Raw genomic sequence first — 18,714 nt, forward strand, 5'->3', positions numbered from 1 at the left:
TTAACATTCAACACCTACATAATAGGTGGATCTAAATCAACTCACCAAGACCATTCAGTGTATTAGTCTCACTCTGAACAATATTAAGACATGTCCTTCGACTTCAAACCCCTCACTTCCAAATACTGTGTGCCAATTAGGAAAGGAAAAAGAAATTCTACCTCTGTAGTTGACAAGGTTTACATTTTAATCTCTTGATTTTATCTGCTTTAGGAGCAGGTGAGCATCATTTTGGAGTAGCCTTTCTGCTGCCCTGGTCTTTCAGGGATGCAGGGGTTCTCCATCAGCATCCAAAATGCTAAGAGTCCAGTACTACAGCCAGCATAACTGCATGTACGATTATCACTTCTGTACATGAAAGCATAACCACTACAGGTGCAACGATGCAAAATAACAGCACACTGACCTCTGCTCGCAGCACACACTTAAGGCAGGTGCATTTCTGTGCTCTAAGAGGAAAGAGGATGAGATGAAGGGGGAAAGCTCCAGTTCTCTAACACATTAGAGATATTTAATCCACCCAGATCCAATCCAGCTAAATTCATGTTCATCAGTTCACCCAAAGAGGAAAAAAAAAAGTAGTCTCCTGTCCTTCACTTGATTGATTCAGAGGACATTCAGCCAAGCATAGCCAGTCAAGACAATCTATAAGCTCTCTTTAAGCTATAATAAATAAGACTAGTTTCCAAAGAAATAAGACTCAGCTATGGCAAAGAAGCAGTCTTTGAACATTTTCCTCATCTTATCCCTGCTACTGGTGTTTACAAACTACAACCCATAGCCTCGGGGACATCCAGAGACTTCCATGAGGAGCCTCCTCTCCAATCCCTAATTTAAACACCCCTTTATCAATTTATGATGGTTTTGGCAGTTCAATAGAAGGGAGTGAGTAAAATGACATGCATTAAATGAATCCTTTTCAAGTTGTAAGTGAGTGAGTCAGGATTCATACTTGCCGAGAGGCTCCAAAATTAAAGCCCTTGCTATAATTTTAGGCATGCTCTGTCTTACCGTTTTGCTGTTGTCTGTCTCAGGCTCGATTCACCTGGAACTCTTTAACATGTCTCTAGCTATGTGTTTGCACCAGGCCAGCCTCACACAGCTACTGAATTCACATCTTTCTGCACTAGCAAGCTGAAATGGTACGGTCGTACTACAACCAAGAAAGGGGGAAGCACAAGCAAAAAAAAAGAATCCAGAAATCACCTAAAAGAAGCTGATCTCAGAGGAGTAAGACCAAAAATGGTTTCAAAAGAGCAAAAAGGACATGCTAACATTTGTATCAATAGCTTTAACACTTCAATTTTTCCCCATAAAATCTTTTTTCTTTTCCTCCAAACACGATGGACTTGCCTGTGGAGTTCCCAGGAAGGCAGAGTAACCGGGCTCTGCAGCAGCATTGCAGCCAAAGTAACCGTGCATATGCTGTCCAGGCAATCCACAACACACTGTCTGTTCAGAAAGATATTGATTTGCCATACAGGGCTGCTTCAAAAGAATACAGAATGGGAGCCAAACAGCTAATGGTGATTGCAAGGGAGGAAAACACATTTAATCAAGGAGATGCCTCACCATGCACAATTCAATTTTTAAAAGTGCTAGAGTAAGCCAGTAAGTGTCCTGAGTGACAACCCCATTAAATAAGAATCTGAGGTCCTACAGAAGGGCCAAGTTTAGGCTACCATCATTAATGCTGCAAAAGCCGGGAAAACGTCTTTATGTGTCTATGTATGTACATTTGTCATATGCAAATGGAGCATAATGACAATTCTAAAATAACCATGTACCAAACATGTGAGGTTTAAAAAAAATGCACAGGTGTAAGATTTATGAAACTAAAGTGACAGAATGCATAGTTATGAGGCCACAGAATCCTCAATGAGCTTATACCTCATCCCACGCTCAAAAGTAAAATGCCAACACAAACCACATCTCACAATCCTTAGGCAAATTGTGCCAAGTCATGCCACAAGGCGCTGGGTGGCAAAGGAAGGATGCCAAACTGCTACTCTCTGAGCGCCCCCTACAGGAGAGTGGTTGACCTACAGTTCATCCTTATTTAAAGGATTTGCTGTCCTCAGAAACAAAACACAAAAGTTCAAGAATTCGATTAAGACACAGGAATACAACTGAGAAACACTTTAGACAAGAAACTAAAAGGTCAAACATGAAATCGGACCTCACTTGTTTGAGAAACTGAGGTACAAGAGGAGGTGACTGCTGTGTCAGTGACGAGTGTTCAATGGGCTTGACCGCATGCGAACATACACACTGATGATCAGAAGGCTGGGGAAAGCACGCTCCCTTCACATCCGACTCGGCTTAAATGAATCAGCTTCCTCCCTACCTGAAAATCATCTTCACCATCATCACTTCGCACTACATCATGAAGACATTCAACTTTATCTTTTTCCACAGTACAAAAGCTCATTGAAAATCTTACAAAAAGTTCTTCTCTTTGTGATTTATGCTGTATTTTTATTTTTTTAATGTACTGGGAATACATTGTGACATTTATAAAATTCCTTACAGTGTATCATAGTTGAATTTACCCTCTCTATCATTCTCCTTTATCACTGCTCCCCCAAAAAGGTTCTTCTTAAAATACAACTATTTTGTACTTCTTCATCAAAGTCAAGAAAGATAGATATGTCCTTAACATCTGAAAATTACTGAACATCATTTCTGCAGAGTAGACTTTATTTCGACATATGAGTCAACATGTGGTTGCTTATTCCTCCATCACACAACTCTCTTGTCAGAACCAAGAGCACTTTCTATTTGGATCATTTAGAATTAAGTCATTGACTGTCTCAGAAAACTCTTTTGCACCACTGGCATTTTCCCTCTTTTAAGGTGCTTGAGACACAAACCATGTCAACTGTATATTTTTTTATTCATTCATAGCACATTGCACAAGCCTGGGTATCTAGCAAATATCAAATAAATATGGAAAATAATTAATGAACTTCCCAACTCCATATTTCAGGGCTAATGTCACTCAATGGTCCCTGAGAAAAATTCACATTAGAAGTACCACCTTATTCACGTCATCTAAATAGTTCCAATGTCTTTTTTCCCCATCAAGGTGGCTGAGAAAAGCATATGAACTGTTTGTGTTTACTAAGGTACCCTGTATAAAAATCAACAAGCTTACTTCAATAACATTTCTGCCTTCGTATTTTCATTCATTCATTCAACAAACATGCATTGATGTGCACAGGAACGTGAACAGCCATGTTCTCTACATTCCAGAAAACAAATGAGTGACTGGAAAAAAAGCAAGTCGGTGGCAGAGAGCTCACCTAGCATGTGCAAGGCCCTGGGTTCAACTCTCAGCACCACAAAGACACACACAAGATAGATGTAGAATTATAGGATAGTGAGAGTATGTGGAATTATCAAACACATGTTTGTGAGAAATTAGAATAAAATGCAAATAGTTTAGATGAGCTCTAACTCCAAATACTTAATAAAATCTATCAGAAAAAAATCTAAAGAAAATGAAAATATATGATCAAATTACATTATATACATGTATGGAAATGTCAACATGAAACCCCTGTGTACAATTTAGTATACATCAATAAAAATAGAAACTCAAGGGAAAAAAGTGAAAGTGATTATACCACCAAAATTTTTTATAATACAATGGATTAAGTTTTATTTTGTTTTGTTTCTGAGGCAGGGTCTCACTATATAGCTAGCCCAGGATGGGCTCAAACTCTCTATGTAGCCCAGGCTGGCCTTGAACTCACAATCATTCTGCCTCATTCCCTGACTGCTGGGATTAAGGTGTGTGCCAGCACACCAGGCAAAAGCAGTTGTTAAAAACACTTGGTTGGGCACACATGACCGCCCTCAGATGACTCAGAAAAGACTTCACAGCAGAAGAAGCATAACGCTAAGGCTGCAGGCTCTGCCCAGGCCAGGCAGGGAAGGGCATTTGAGGGACAGCATGAGGTCTGAAACTGGAAGCTACCTGAGGAAACAACCATGTGGTGTGCACAGCAGTGGCAGCTGTGGAGGCTGAAGGAAAGGCGGTCCAATGCCTAAACAGGAGGTCACCATTTAATCCAAAAGGAAGACGATGGGCTGGATAGGATTTTTCATTGTAAACAAAGAAAACAGGTTTGTAGAGATGAAGGAAGAGAAAAGGAGGGGCTTAGACAAGATCCCACACAAGGCAAAGAAACTGGAGATGGAAAGACAAAGGGTATGAGAGATATTTGGTATGAGTTCCTTGTTTCGTGACTGGACATGAGGTCTAACTGAAAGGGAAAATTCAATTATGACTCTAAATTCCTAGTATAACTATAGGTGAAAGAGGGGATCATAAAATAGAAGAGTAGATACAGGAAGAGCAGCAGCTTGAAGAAGGGAAACTATCATGAGTTGCCTTTCTGCACACTGAGTTTTAGGTATCTCTGGCACATGCAAGTGGCCATGCAGAACAGGCTGCCACAGAAGGGTCTGCATCTCAGAAGCCAGGTCAAAAATGTGACTACGTGCCTGGGCCATGGTTTCCTAGAAACAGAGCTGAGCCAGGATCCTTGTTCACCTGATTTATTGCGGGCATGCTCTCCATAAAAAGGAGCAAAGAGGTCAACAAGGAGGGGAAAAGCCAAAGAAGAATGTGGCCACACATAAAACACTTGCACCCAACATTAGCCACTTGTAACCCTGGCCTGTCAACCACTGACTGGGGCCTGGAGAACAAGGGCTTCCATGTAGGCTAGGCTCCCACAACCAAGAGGGTCACAGAAGGTACCTACAGCTCCCCTCAAACTATGGTTCAGTCATACAAGAAAATTTTTGTTTCCTTAAAGCTGATTCCTGCCTCAGGCATCTTTATCTTGTTCTCTCTGCCTAGCTAGAATGTTCTTCACAGGTGATCACTTGGCTAACTCCTTCTCATTACTTACCTGGATGTTGGAATCCCCTCCTCAAAATCCTCCCCATCTCAATCACACTGCTGTTTTTGTTCACTAACTTGCTTTGTTTATTTATCTTCATCCCCTGCTAGAATAGAAACTGCCATGATTTACATCTGTCCTCCTGTGTCTCCCCAGCCTCTAGAATAGCACTCGGTCCTTGCTGAATAAATAAACACTAGGAGGAGTTGCCAGTGACAGTAGTTCAAACAAATTGTGTGGATGACTGTGAGGTGGAAATGGATGGGGAGCTTAAGAAATGTGTGAGAAGAAAAAAGCAGTGTCAACAAATGTAACTTTATGTTTGGCTATAAGGCAGCAGTAAAGACAGTGGCTAGGGGACAAAGCTGCAGGATGTTAATCATTATATTCATGCTATGAAGAGCATCTTTCTTAGGGACACTGATGTATGTGAAACCACACTGCGGAAGAATATAGTAGAGATTAAAACAGAGTTTTTAGTTTCAAAGAAAAAAAGACAAAAAGTCTTCTAAAAACAAACAAAAAACCAAATATGACTTCACTGGACACAGAAAGAAAGATGGGAAGAAGACTGACCAACAAAAAGGCTAGTATCTGACATCTAGATACTTTGCAGGTAAACAAAAATTGAGCCTCTGAAATCCCTCCCTCCTTTATGTGAGTTTTTTTATATAATTCTACAATGTGTAATGCACATCTCTGACTTTTTAAGTTGATTATAGTAAGCACACTCGTCGAATTACTTCAGCTGATGATGGGGTCAATCACGAACATGAGTGACAGGCTTCAGGGTTTAACCATGGATACACAGGAATGACAGGTTGCTAATCTGAATAACCTGACATTTGTCATGTCCCTCCTTCATTTTATGATTCATTCTCTCTTGCCCATCAGGCTTTCCTATGACCTCCCCTTCTAAGAACTTTCTCAGTCTCGCCACAAGCTCCTTTAATCATCTTCGTATTGGGCAAATAGGCTTATCTAAGAGAACGTGATTAGAGGAAGGATCTGAGTCTTCAAAGTAGACTGCAGAATTTTCTCCAGAGAAGAAAATGTGTAGGCTTCAGCCCACAGGCTGTGTGGTTGTCCTTGTCTATTTAGGCACCCTTGTTTTATACCGACCAACCTGGAGATTTTGCAGACACCAGACACTATCAGATGCCTGATTTCACAAACGAAGGATCACACAGAGAGAGGAAAAGAATGGAGAAAAAAACTGTATTTGAAGAAAGAAACATATAACTGAACCTAGAAAAAGAAACATTAAGATTTTAAAGATTAGGCAGGTGGTAGGAGAAAAGGCTATGCATGTAACTCTAATTAAAGTCACCTACTTTATGACTTAATTTCATTAACTCTAAGTATAAATGAGAAAAAAATATATTCTACTTGGAAAAGTGATAAAGAAAAATAGAAAATTTCCAAAAATAAGATGGGTTTCAAATGGTTATGATTCCATATAACCTTAGCAATTTTTCTATAGCAAAAATTTACAATGAAATATTCATATTATATTGACTGATTTTTAAAGATTCATATTGTTTTCCTAAAGCTAAGCCCTAACTTTTTAGTGAACTTGAAAATTTTTAAAGTTTAACTCTTTTGCACTGATACCATTTGGTACTTAACACTCCCATATATTTGTAGAAATGTCATTTACTGAAAATGCTTTCTCAAAACACTGAGAAACTCTGGAGGACTTAGGAGTTGAATGTTTAAAAGCCATCTCTAAACCACAATGTCTAAATTATCCATGTGAAACCAGTGCCATTTCATGGTAACTTCAGGACTTTCCTCTTAATATTACCCAACTTTGGGATTTTCTGGATTCTAAGGGGTAAAATGGAGCCAATTTTATCAATAAATACAAGTGATTTTATCACAACCCAATAAAGTAGTTCTTGAAAAAAAGCTGCATTCTTTTAAATTGCACCCTAAAACCAAGAGACATTATCAGGAAGATAAGACTGAGAGGTATACCACTGAAAATTCATACATCCACAACAATAACAAAAAATTCTAGTAGAAACATTCACATGGTCCATATTTTATTTTTAATTTTAATTGAAAAAATTTAAATCATATAATTTATGTATAAAGTGATATTATGATTTATAAACACACATTGTGGAATAATAATTAGTATTAAGTTAATAAAAATTAACATGCCCATCATCTTAAATACTTATTTTGGTGGTGAGAGCATTTGAAATTTCTCTTGGCAATTTTGAAGTGTACAATACACTATTGTTAACTGCACTCACCATTCTGTGCAAAAGTTCTAAAAAATAAATAAATAAAATCTTATTCCTCCTGAGACTTTGAACCTTCTGACATTAACACCCATTTCCCCATGCCCCAACTTCTTTGAGAAACACTCTACTCTCTGCTTCTATGAGTTAAATTGCTTTAGATACCACATGTAAGAGAATATGTGGTATTTATCTTTCTGGGCCTGGCTTATCACATTTTGCATAATGTTCTCCTGTTCCATCCATGTTGTCACAAATGACAGAAGGCGGAGCCATATTCCATTACATGGACCACACTGTTTTTATCCATTCATCTGCTGGTGTATACATAGGTTACAACTTGGTTATTGTGAACACAGCTTCAATGAACATGGAAGTATAGATGCCTCTTCAGAAAGCTGATTTCAAATATTTGGGGGTAGATACCCATAAATGAGACTGCAGATCTGTGTCTTCCTCTCTGAATTCCCGACAGTGCTGATTCAGTCTTGTATATGATAGATACTGTTTCATGGCTGAGATAAATCTTACATTGGTCATGGCAAACTGCAGAAAATAAGTCCAGAAGTTCGATTATGAACTGCATCTGGCTGGAAATTAAAAGTCCAAAAATGAGAGCTATTGCAGAGGAACTCTAGATGGTTATGGCTCTCAACAAGCAGCAGCCAAGTGAGAATCATGACTCTAATAACAGAAACAGGTCGATGAGGACTGTAGTAATAAAAGGCAGGTCTCACCACTGCCTGGCTTTCAAAAAAAACTCAAGTCAGGCCCAGTTACACTTCCATTCAAGTTTTCAGGCTACTCCTTCTCATGGAAGGATTTTCCACATTCCATGTCCTCAGTTAATTTGGGGAACAACTTCTCTGCATCAGTTATTGCTATCCCTTGATTAAATTTCTAATCGTAAAGTCTTGTGTTATCAGTCACACAGATTTGTATTTGCATTGCAAAAGATATTGGTTTTGAACAAACCCACTAGGGCTATGGTCTCTACATACATATATATGCACGATTATTTATTGATTATGTATTGAGAGAATATGTAAAATACATGGGCATTTCTCCTATCTATAACCCAGCAGAAACACAACTGCAGTTGTGACACTCACACCAACTATGTAGAATGGAGAAAACTCAGCTGTAAAAGTGATTTTTATTATGACCACATTCACAAAAGTATACTAACAGAGAATTCAAAATGGTTAGATACTATGATCTAAGAAATGGAAATGAAATTATAAAACTTCATTGACAAACACAATCTTCACACTGCAGCAGAATAAGGAGGAAAAGGCATTGTGAAAAGATGTATTTTTCCCCTCTTGCTGGTGTCATGATGCCAGTGAGGACCAAAGCTGTAAGTCCTCAACTGTCAAAAGGTTCCTTAAATAACTAAGTCCCATTTAAAAAAAAAAAAAAACTTACCTACGTTTTTGAATGAACTGTGAAAAAGGTGGGGGTGGGGAGAAGTTTTCTAGTTCATAAGTCAGCTTTCCTACCTTTAGGAAACTTATCCCAGCTTTCTAAAATTTTAATTAATTAGAAAATTGGGAAAATACCAAGAGAAAGAAAATTTTCTAACTGAATGTCACATAAACATACAGAAATAATTTTTAAATACATCTGACATCATTAACTATGTTAAAACTCAACTCCTCCACACCTCCAGCCTGCACAGAGCATCTCCACTTCACGTTAAACGAGAAACCAGGAGGGGTCCCGTGCTGCCGCCAGATGCCAGCGCCCAGACGGCTTGGGAAGACGCAGACCACAAGGTGAGCTAAGCGGTACACGGTACTCCCACACACAACCCTGGGCCAGATCAGCATACCCCCTGGACAGGCCGACGTCCACCCAGTGAAAAAAGAAAAACTGACTAATAATAACAACAAAAAAGACACATAGCAAAGAGGGCGGGGCACCCTAAGCACGAAGGTGGGTAGGGAAAATCCCTCACAACAAGCCAGCTGGAGAAGGCAGGAGCAGTGGCACTGCCCAGCAACCAGGAACGGGAAAGCTTGTAAAAGTGGCGGTGGGAGGAAAACTCCACAGGAGAGGGGCAACGCCCACTGCATGAGAAAGCAGGTGCAGTGTCACCTCCCCCAGTGTGCTTGGAAAAGGTAAAGCTTGTAGCAGTGGCGGTTTTGCCCAGGAGAACTCTAAGTAAACATAGCCTGAGGGGCCAGGTGAGTGTTAAGCTCACTCCTGAGATCTGCATAAATAAAGCCTCCAGCAACAGCAGGCTGACAGTAGCAGGCAGGCAAGCCATAGATACAGATAGCCATTCACATAACTGTCTCCAGACTTTTTTTTCTCCCTACCTTTGATGACACAACAACCAAACTACACCTGCATGCTGAAAAACTTACTGAAACTGTATTTCATTTGAACTTGGGACACCTTGTGGGTTTTTTTTGTTTGTGCTGTTTTGTTTTGGTTTGGTTTGGACTTTTTCCCCCTTTGATGACACAACAGAACTTCTTCTGAGACACCAACTCCAGGATTGGAGGCTGAGGGACTGACACCAAAATTATTAAAACAGAAACTTTATTGCATTTGAACTTGGAGATTTTTTTTTCATTTAATAATTTTTTTTCAATCCTCTCTCTGTCTCTCTATTGCCTGTTCAGTTTACGGTTGATTAGTACACTATCTCTCCCTGTTTATATCTTTGAAACTTTTGTTTGTTTCTTTCTTTCTTTTGTTTTTTCTACTTGTTTATTTATTTTTCCCTTTTTCTTTAACTTCTTTACTTTCCATCTCCTTTCACCCTTCCATTCTAAATACTACCATTGTTATTATTACAAGCTAGAAAATACTTAATTGCACACAGTACAGGGACAATAGCAACACCAAGGGCAATGACGGGAAGACAGAAAAAACAGTGAAACCAGTTTCCCCACAGCAAAAAAAGAGTACAGGAACCAGAGGGAAATGAAGAAAACAGATACTCAGATCCAGACTCCAACAAAATGAAGATAAACTATGCCAAAGAACCCAATGAAGCCCACAAGAAAAATCTAAAAGAAGACATACTACAGGTAATCAATGAGAATTTTATAGAAATGACACTGGATATGGTCAACCAAAATGTACAGGAGACACTCAAGAAATTCCAAGACAACAAAAATAGAGAATTTGAAAAAGCACAACAAAAAATAAAAGAACCATAGAAGCACCATATAAACACCAAAGTAAAACAAAGAACATGATCAATAAAGAGATAAATGAACTCAGGCAAAAATAGACAACATTAAAGAGGAAACTACTCAGGATATGGAAAACCTCAGAAAAAAGAACGAAAGAAATGGACAGATTTCTAGATACATACGATCATCCAAAACTGAACCAAGAGGAAATTAATCACCTCAATAGACCTATAACACAAAATGAAATTGAAGCAGCAATCAAGAGTCTCCCCAAAAAGAAAAGTCCAGGACCTGATGGATTCTCTGCTGAATTCTATCAGACCTTTAAAGAAGAACTGATACCAACCCTCCTTAAACTGTTCCACGAAATAAAAAGGGAAGGAAAACTGCCTAACACATTTTATGAAGCCAGTATTACACTTATCCCAAAACCAGGCAAAGACAGCTCCATAAAGGACAACTATAGGCCAATCTCCTTAATGAACACTGATGCAAAAATCCTCAACAAAATGGCAAACCGAATTCAACAACACATCAAAAAGATCATTCACCACGACCAAGTAGGCTTCATCCCAGGAATGCAGGGGTAGTTCAACATATGAAAATCAATAAACGTAATAAACCACATCAACAGAAGCAAAGACAAAAACCAATTGATCATCTCAACAGATGCAGAAAAAGCCTTTGATAAGATCCAACACCATTTCATGATAACAGCTCTAAGAAAACTAGGAATAGAAGGAAAGTACCTCAAAATTATAAAAGCTATATATGACAAACTTACAGCCAGCATTACACTTAATGGAGAAAAAATGAAATCATTCCCTCTAAAATCAGGAACTAGGCAAGGATGCCCACTATCTCCACTCCTATTCAACATAGTACTGGAATTCCTAGTCAGAACAATTAGGCAAGAAAAAGGAATAAAAGGAATACAAATAGGTAAAGAAACTGTTAAAATATCCCTATTTGCAGACGAAATGATCCTGCACCTTAAAGACCCAAAAACCTCTACTCAAAAGCTCCCAGACACCATCAATAGCTATAGCAAGGTAGCAGGATATAAAATCAACATAGAAAAATCATTAGCATTTCTATACACTAATAAACTGAGAAAGAATATATGAGAACAATTCCATTTACAATAGCCTCAAAAAAAAAAAAAAATCAAATACCTAGGAGTAAACCTAACAAAGGATGTGAAAGACCTCTACAAGGAAAACTATAAACTTCTGAAGAAAGAGATTGAGGAAGACTATAGAAAGTGGAGAGATCTCCCATGCTCATGGATTGGTAGAATCAACATAGTAAAAATGTCTATAGTCCCAAAAGTAATCTACATGTTTAATGCAATTCCCATCAAAATTCCAATGACGTTCATTAAAGAGATTGAAAAATCTACTTTTAAATTTATATGGAAAAACAAGAGGCCATGAATAGCCAAGGCAATATTCAGTCAAAAGTACAATGCTGGAGGTATCACGATACCTGATATATTACAAAGCAATAACAATAAAAACAGCATGGTACTGGCACAAAAACAGACATGAAGACCAGTGGAACAGAATAGAGGACCCGGATATGAAGCCACACAACTATAACCAACTTGTCTTTGACAAAGGTGCAAAAAATATACAATGGAGAAATAGCAGCCTCTTTAACAAAAACTGCTGGGAAAACTGGTTAGCAGTCTGCAAAAAACTGAAACTAGATCCATGTATATCACCCTATACCAAGATTAACTCAAAATGGATCAAGGACCTTAACATCAGACCACAAACTCTAAAGTTGGTACAGGAAAGATTAGGAAATACTCTGGAATTAATAGGTATAGGTAAGAACTTTCTCAATGAAACCCCAGCAGCACAGCAACTAAGAGACAACATAGATAAATGGGACTTCATAGAACTAAAAAGCTTCTGCTCATCAAAAGAAATGTTCTCTAAACTGAAGAGAGCACCCAGAGTGGGAGAAAATATTTGCCAGCTACACATCAGACAAAGGACTGATAACCAGAATATATAGGGAACTTAAAAAACTCAATTCTCCCAAAACTAATGAACCAATAAAGAAATGGGCAAGTGAACTAAACAGAACTTTCTCAAAAGAAGAAATTCAAATGGCCAAAAACCACATGAAAAATGCTCACCATCTCTAGCAATAAAGGAAATGCAAGTTAAAAACCACACTAAGATTCCACCTCACCCCTGTTAGCATAGCCATCATCAGCAACACCACGAACAACAGGTGTTGGCGAGGATATGGGGGAAAAGGAACCCTCTTACACTGCTGGTGGGAATGTAAACTAGTACAACCACTCTGGAAAAAAATTTGGAGGCTATTTAAATATCTAAACATTGATTTACCATATGATCCAGCAATACCACTCTTGGGGATATACCCAAAAGAATGTGACACAGGTTACTCAGAGGCACCTGCACACCCATGTTTATTGCAGCACTATTCACAATAGCCAAGTTATGGAAACAGCCAAGATGCCCCACCACTGACAAATGGATTAAGAAAATGTGGTCTTTATACACAATGGAATTTTATGCAGCCATGAACAAGAATGAAAAGTTATCATTTGCTGGTAAATGGATGGAACTGGAGAACATCATTCTGAGTGAGGTTAGCCTGGCCCAAAAGACCAACAATCGTATGTTCTCCCTCATATGTGGACATTAGATCAAGGGCAAACACAACAAGGGACTGGACTTTGATCACAAGATAAAGCGAGAGCACACAAGGGAGATATGAGGATACGTAAGACACCTAAAAAATTAGCTAGCATTTGTTGCCCTCAATGCAGAGAAACTAAAGCAGATACCTTAAAAGCAACTGAGGCCAATAGGAGAAGGGGACCAGGAACTAGAGAAAAGGGTAGATCAAAAAGAATTAACCTAGCAGGTAACACACATGCACAGGAAATTAATGTGAGTCAACTCCCTGTATAGCTATCCTTATCTCAACCAGCAAAAACCCTTGTTCCTTCCTATTATTGCTTATACTCTCTCTTCAACAAAATTAGAGATAAGGGCAAAATAGTTTCTGCTGGGTATTGAGGGGGTTGGGGGGAGAGGGAGGGGGCAGAGTGGGTGGTAAGGGAGGGGGTGGGGGCAGGGGGAAGAAATGACCCAAGCCTTGTATGCACATATGTATAATAAAACAATAAAAAACAAAAAAGAAAGAAGAATTAACTTAGAAGGTAACACACATGCACAGGAAATCAATGTGAGTCAACTCCCTGTATAGCTATCCTTATCTCAGCTAGCAAAAACCCTTGGTCCTTCCTATTATTGCTTATACTCTCTCTTCAACAAAATTAGAGATAAGGGCAAAACAGTTTCTGCTGGGTAGCAAGGAGGTGGTGGGAAGAGGGAGGGGGCAGGGAGGGTAAGAAAAGGGGTGGGGGAAGGAGGGAGAAATGACCCAAACATTGTGTGTAAATATGAATAAAAAAATCTGTTAAAACTATCACTGATATAGTATGGACTTTAAATGTTAAAACAAAAATTATTCATTAAATAATTTGCTATCTTTTCAAATTATATATGTATATATAATCTATATATAAATTATATATCTATATATCACCTATTATACCTAAGAAACAGCACAAAATAGAAAACAGGATGATAGGAAAGAATGGGTAACAAGGCAATACATGCAACAATAAACACTTATGATGAAAAAGACAGCCAACCGAAAAAACTCAGAAATCAAAACATGTGCTGGTAGATAATTTGACTTTCCTGTGGCCTCTTTTTCATGTTTGCCTTTTCAAGGTAAGACTGGCATAATTTAGGTCATCCTAAAACCGCATGTACACCATCCTCAAAGAACAGAAGGCAAACTGAAGCTGGCATTTGGCTAAGGAGGATGCATCATGTGAGCACTTAACCAGTCTAATCTCACTGGTGTAGAAGAGACATTAAGAACTCTGAAATGCTCTCACTCACTCCACAATCCTTTGTGTCCTGGACAACAATGTCAACAGCAGCACTCAAACATCAGTTGAATCCTTTCTGTCATTCCTTTTGGAATCTTTTTCTGAAGTGGTTAAAATAGGATAGATTCCTACTTCCAAAAGGAAGTAGAATCAGTTGTTGGAATAGCCAGCACAACCTTTCTCTCTCCTAGGGAGTGCCACCTCCCTATCCATGTCCGGTTGGGGAGGACCAGACAAGGGATCCAACTTAGATCAGTCTTCTTTCCCTCCACCTCAGCAGCACTCTATCCCTCCACCTTTAATGATGGCAAAGCAGAGCAGGTGTCAGCTTAGAAGCAGCCAGTGGCAGTGTCTCTACATGAGGAGCTGGACTGAGATCCTGAAGCTCTGGTGGGAAGAGTAGAGATGAGGACGAGACAGATGGCACTGATGGGTGCCTGGCCCCATCCCCACAGTCCTTAGTGCTGCTGGCTGACTAGCTGTCTAAGGCAAAGTTGCTTAGCCTTTGTTTCTATTTCACCACACCTACCCTCCCAATAAATTTCATTTTTTAAATTTTAGACACTTGAAGCTGATTTTTCTCTTCCTTAGAACCAAGAGTGCTAGTACACATGGACATACAATTAGGATATTGACCCATACAATTAGGATGAAGCACTAATGACAGAAGATGAAACAGTTTTAAAATATGCTGTTTTCAACTCTAAGAAAGGAAGATAATCAGGTTGATGTTCACTTACATATATCATATTGGAAAGGATGGGTTTAGTAAACATCAAAGGTTTTTACAAAGCTACTTCACCCACCCAACTATATATAATAACTCTATAAATTTCTATTAAATTGCATATCACTTATTAAAATATTGTTCATTCTTATAATTTATAAGGAAAAGCCATGGAGTCTTAGCTACCAATCAATCATCTGCATCTATAGCAAGCCCGAATGCTTTTACCAATTAGTTTTGCCAGGTATCCAAGTTACTGAGGTAGCACATACTAAACTTCAGGCACAATACCCACAAGGAAATAAACTGACTAGCATTACAAATACCATATATAAATTGTTGGTTAATATCACTATCCATAACTAGCTAGGAATGTCACAGAAACAGTGACAGTGAAAACAGTTTGTTGTACCAATCCTGGCCTTTATCAATTCTGGTAATGAAGGAAAGAAGGTTATTAAAGAAGTAATAGCAAGGGGATTTTAGAAAAAGGCTACAAAAGTATGCTAGGGACTTGTGGAGCATGTAAAGAAAGTACTAAAAAGACATGATAAAATGAATTATGATTTCTGTGTTTCACTCCTGAAGTTTCTCCCAGCCATTTACTGAGCTTTTTGTATTAGGCGCTATATGGGGTATAAAGATGAATGGGACACAACCACTGCTCTCACAGATACTTATACAAATAAATATAATACAGGAAATGATTCCCATAGAGAAGGTAACAGAAAATATTATGGAGTTCAGATTAAGGGAGGCTTCAGAAAGATGGATCAAGCAAAACTGGCAGGTTTTCACTTTAGGTAATCAAATTCTGAATAGAAAGATGATGGGGTGGTGAGGTGGAGACCTATACATACAAAGACCAGCAATGATCACTCTTAGCATAAGAACTGTTATCTATATCTGGATGTAATTTGATAATATAACAAACAGGCTTTGTAATATAATAGGAACACAGCCTAGAAGAGTGAAACAAGTTCTGTAACTAGAACTCTTTCGAACAATGGTTCTTTTCTCCCCTCTGGTGGAAGATTATCTGGATGAACTCCAGTCTCCAAGTACACTGCCTACCCATATGGTTCAAAGATGTGTTTTTTCCTAGTTGCCCTGGATGCAGACAACCACACTTATTCCATGTTCCTTAAGGAAAATTTCGCTTTGGGAATTGCTGCAACAGTTCAACATGAGGAACTTGGAAACCATCTTTACTTCTCTATTCCTCTCCCCAATATTGATTCTAGTTTAGAAAAGGTGAGGTTTTACTTATCACAATGCAAAGGCAAATCAATTAACTTAGTTTTTTTCAATCCTCTCCTAAAGCCCCTGACTCCCTCATTAATCGTGTTTCTCCTACTCATTCAAGGAAGATTCAGCTCTGATAAAATACAAAGCTGCGTTCTGACTGGACCATCACAACCAGTCTCTTCTGAGGGCAAAGGCTGACTACAACACCAGCAGGACCACCCAACTTCACGGAATCACAATGCAGTGCCAATTCACCTTGGTTCAGATATTTCTCGGCACATCCACCAAGGGAGTTTACCTCAGAACTCTAAGGGATAAAACAAGTGTGATGATAGGAAATGCAACAACATAACAGATGAAACCATAGGGTGGAGCACTACAACAAATTCAGAGCTAGATGGACGTGAGCTCAAGAATAGAACAAACCTGGGTTCCTAATCTAGGCCTTAGGCAAGACACTCGTGAATAATAAGAATAGCAGTTCCTATACTTAAGAAGGTTGTTGAGAAGCTAACTGGTATACAAACTGCTTAGAACAGTGCTCAACAAAGAAAGAAACTTCATAACCCAGTGATAACATAATGGATCTTTAGGTCTGCACAGGCACTAAGCTTCTATGCATCACAGAACCTGCCTCCTGAGGTTCACACTTTTGCATGAGATTTGGTGTACCATCACAGTTCTCTTGGTTCATATCAGCCAGGTTGTCTACGTCTGTATCAGCTGGGCTATGAGGTCCACCTCTGAGTCACTTCTTAATTTTATTAGTTCTATTGATTCTTCCCCAGTATCTATATTTCTACTGCTTCTGTACTTTACTTCCACACCATTCCAAGAAATTCAAACATTTTTAAGAGTTATTGGGCTATCCCCACAGGCTTTCTTGATATTTCCTATGATTTCCTTTGGCTAGAGGTAGAAACAGCTATTTATAGTTCAACAAAGGCTTTAATGAGAAAGTTTAGAGCCCTTAGCACCTACTCTACTCTCTCTTTTCCTCCTCCCCCTTCCCTCCTCCTTTCTTCCTTTTCTCTGCATCATATTTTCCCATTATTAAGTACAAAGCTGCAGGTAAGAGTCAAGTCAGAACCAAACCCATGGTTACATAATAAAACTGCAAAAAGGTTTACTGAACAAATTAGAATGATGAGAAGAGATGTTACCACCATCTACAATACACAAGGGAAATTTAGTGGGCAGCAAATGCTGGAAGAAGCAGTGAAATTTACCTACAAGAAAATTATATATATATATATATATACATATACATATATATATATACACATACATACAACTATGTAATGCATTCATACTTAACTGACACTATAAATATTGAACAAGAGAAGATTTTAAAAAACCAAAAACTCATCAGGAATCAATTTCACCAATAGCAACCAAGTAACTTTTCAGGTAAAGAGTTTCAAATTGTCAAGCACATATTTCAAAAGAAATTGGAGATGTTTTATGATAATTGATGTCAATCAGGAAGCAGGACTCTGTCTTCTGAGAGAGCACTAAACAAAATGTTCTATTTGATCAAAGAAGGAATAAAATTATGAGACATCAGCTTTTAATACATACACAAATAACTGGCTTTCTTTACAAAATTCTGGTGAATCATCCATGATGCATATATCTAAGTAGAAGCAACATCTACCCACATGTGTTATATCTCAGTCAGAAAACTGCATTACCATTCTACTCTTCCTCTCACATACAAAAGTATAGCATAAGGTATGACAACTAAGAAACAATAATCCAATAATAGGTATCATTGCAACTAGCATGAAAATAAAATAAGAATATAAATACTAGTGAAAACTACTTAGTAAAATACATACAAGCACAAGTGAAGTGTCACTACCCCGATGCTCAGCAGATATCCTTTCCTCAAAGACATCTCCCCAGTATCAAAAAATGTAAGCATATAATTGGACAATTAATTTTAACCAAAACTAACCCTATGTATCAGAACAAACGCCATGTAGCATTGGTTAGCTAATTTTCATCAAGTATTTAAGTACTTTAGTTTTAAACACTTGGCATTCCCATGAAATGCTTCTATTTAAGTAGGAATAATTGCTTGGAAAAATGAATGACTCTTTTAACCCTACTTAGATATTTCAAAAGAACTGGAATATTGTACCAACTTTGCTTCAGACTAGAAGTCTTCTCTTAAAATTTTTATTCTGAGATTACTTCCAGGTTTATAGAAAAATCTCATACAGGAACTTTCAGCATTGTATCAGTTCAAAAAGACCATCTGAAAATTTAAGGAAGAAAGTATGCTATAACTATAATGAGATCTGATACCTTATAAAAAGACTTTTAGTACCACAGAGAATGGAATAAGCTCTATCTCTTTCAATGATGAATTGCTCATGATTACAGAACTTTAAGTATTAGAACTAAGTATTTGGTCAGGTTTTTAAAAAAAAGTCTATTGTTTAACAAATGCAAAAAGGGA

General features: G+C 38.2%; 1 protein-coding gene across 4 annotated transcripts in view; it reads right to left on the minus strand.

Annotated features, from left to right (window-relative positions):
• Window positions 1-18,714, minus strand: part of Cdk14 (cyclin dependent kinase 14) — a 593,051-nt gene that overhangs the window by 481,917 nt on the left and 92,420 nt on the right. Inside the window, exon 1 of one of the 4 annotated variants that reach the window (XM_074064777.1) lies at window positions 1,354-1,488. The exons of 1 other annotated variant lie outside the window; for it this stretch is intronic. In XM_074064777.1, coding sequence (XP_073920878.1) covers window positions 1,354-1,479 — 126 coding nt within the window. In that variant the 5' untranslated portion in view covers window positions 1,480-1,488. Of the gene's footprint in view, window positions 1-406; window positions 757-1,011; window positions 1,169-1,353; window positions 1,489-18,714 lie in introns of those variants that run through there. 2 more of the 4 variants (XM_074064779.1, XM_074064780.1) reach the window with 2 other exon arrangements.

Source organism: Castor canadensis, chromosome 2 (genome assembly GCF_047511655.1).
Source record: "Castor canadensis chromosome 2, mCasCan1.hap1v2, whole genome shotgun sequence".
In the NCBI taxonomy this organism is placed as follows: Eukaryota; Metazoa; Chordata; class Mammalia; order Rodentia; family Castoridae; genus Castor; species Castor canadensis.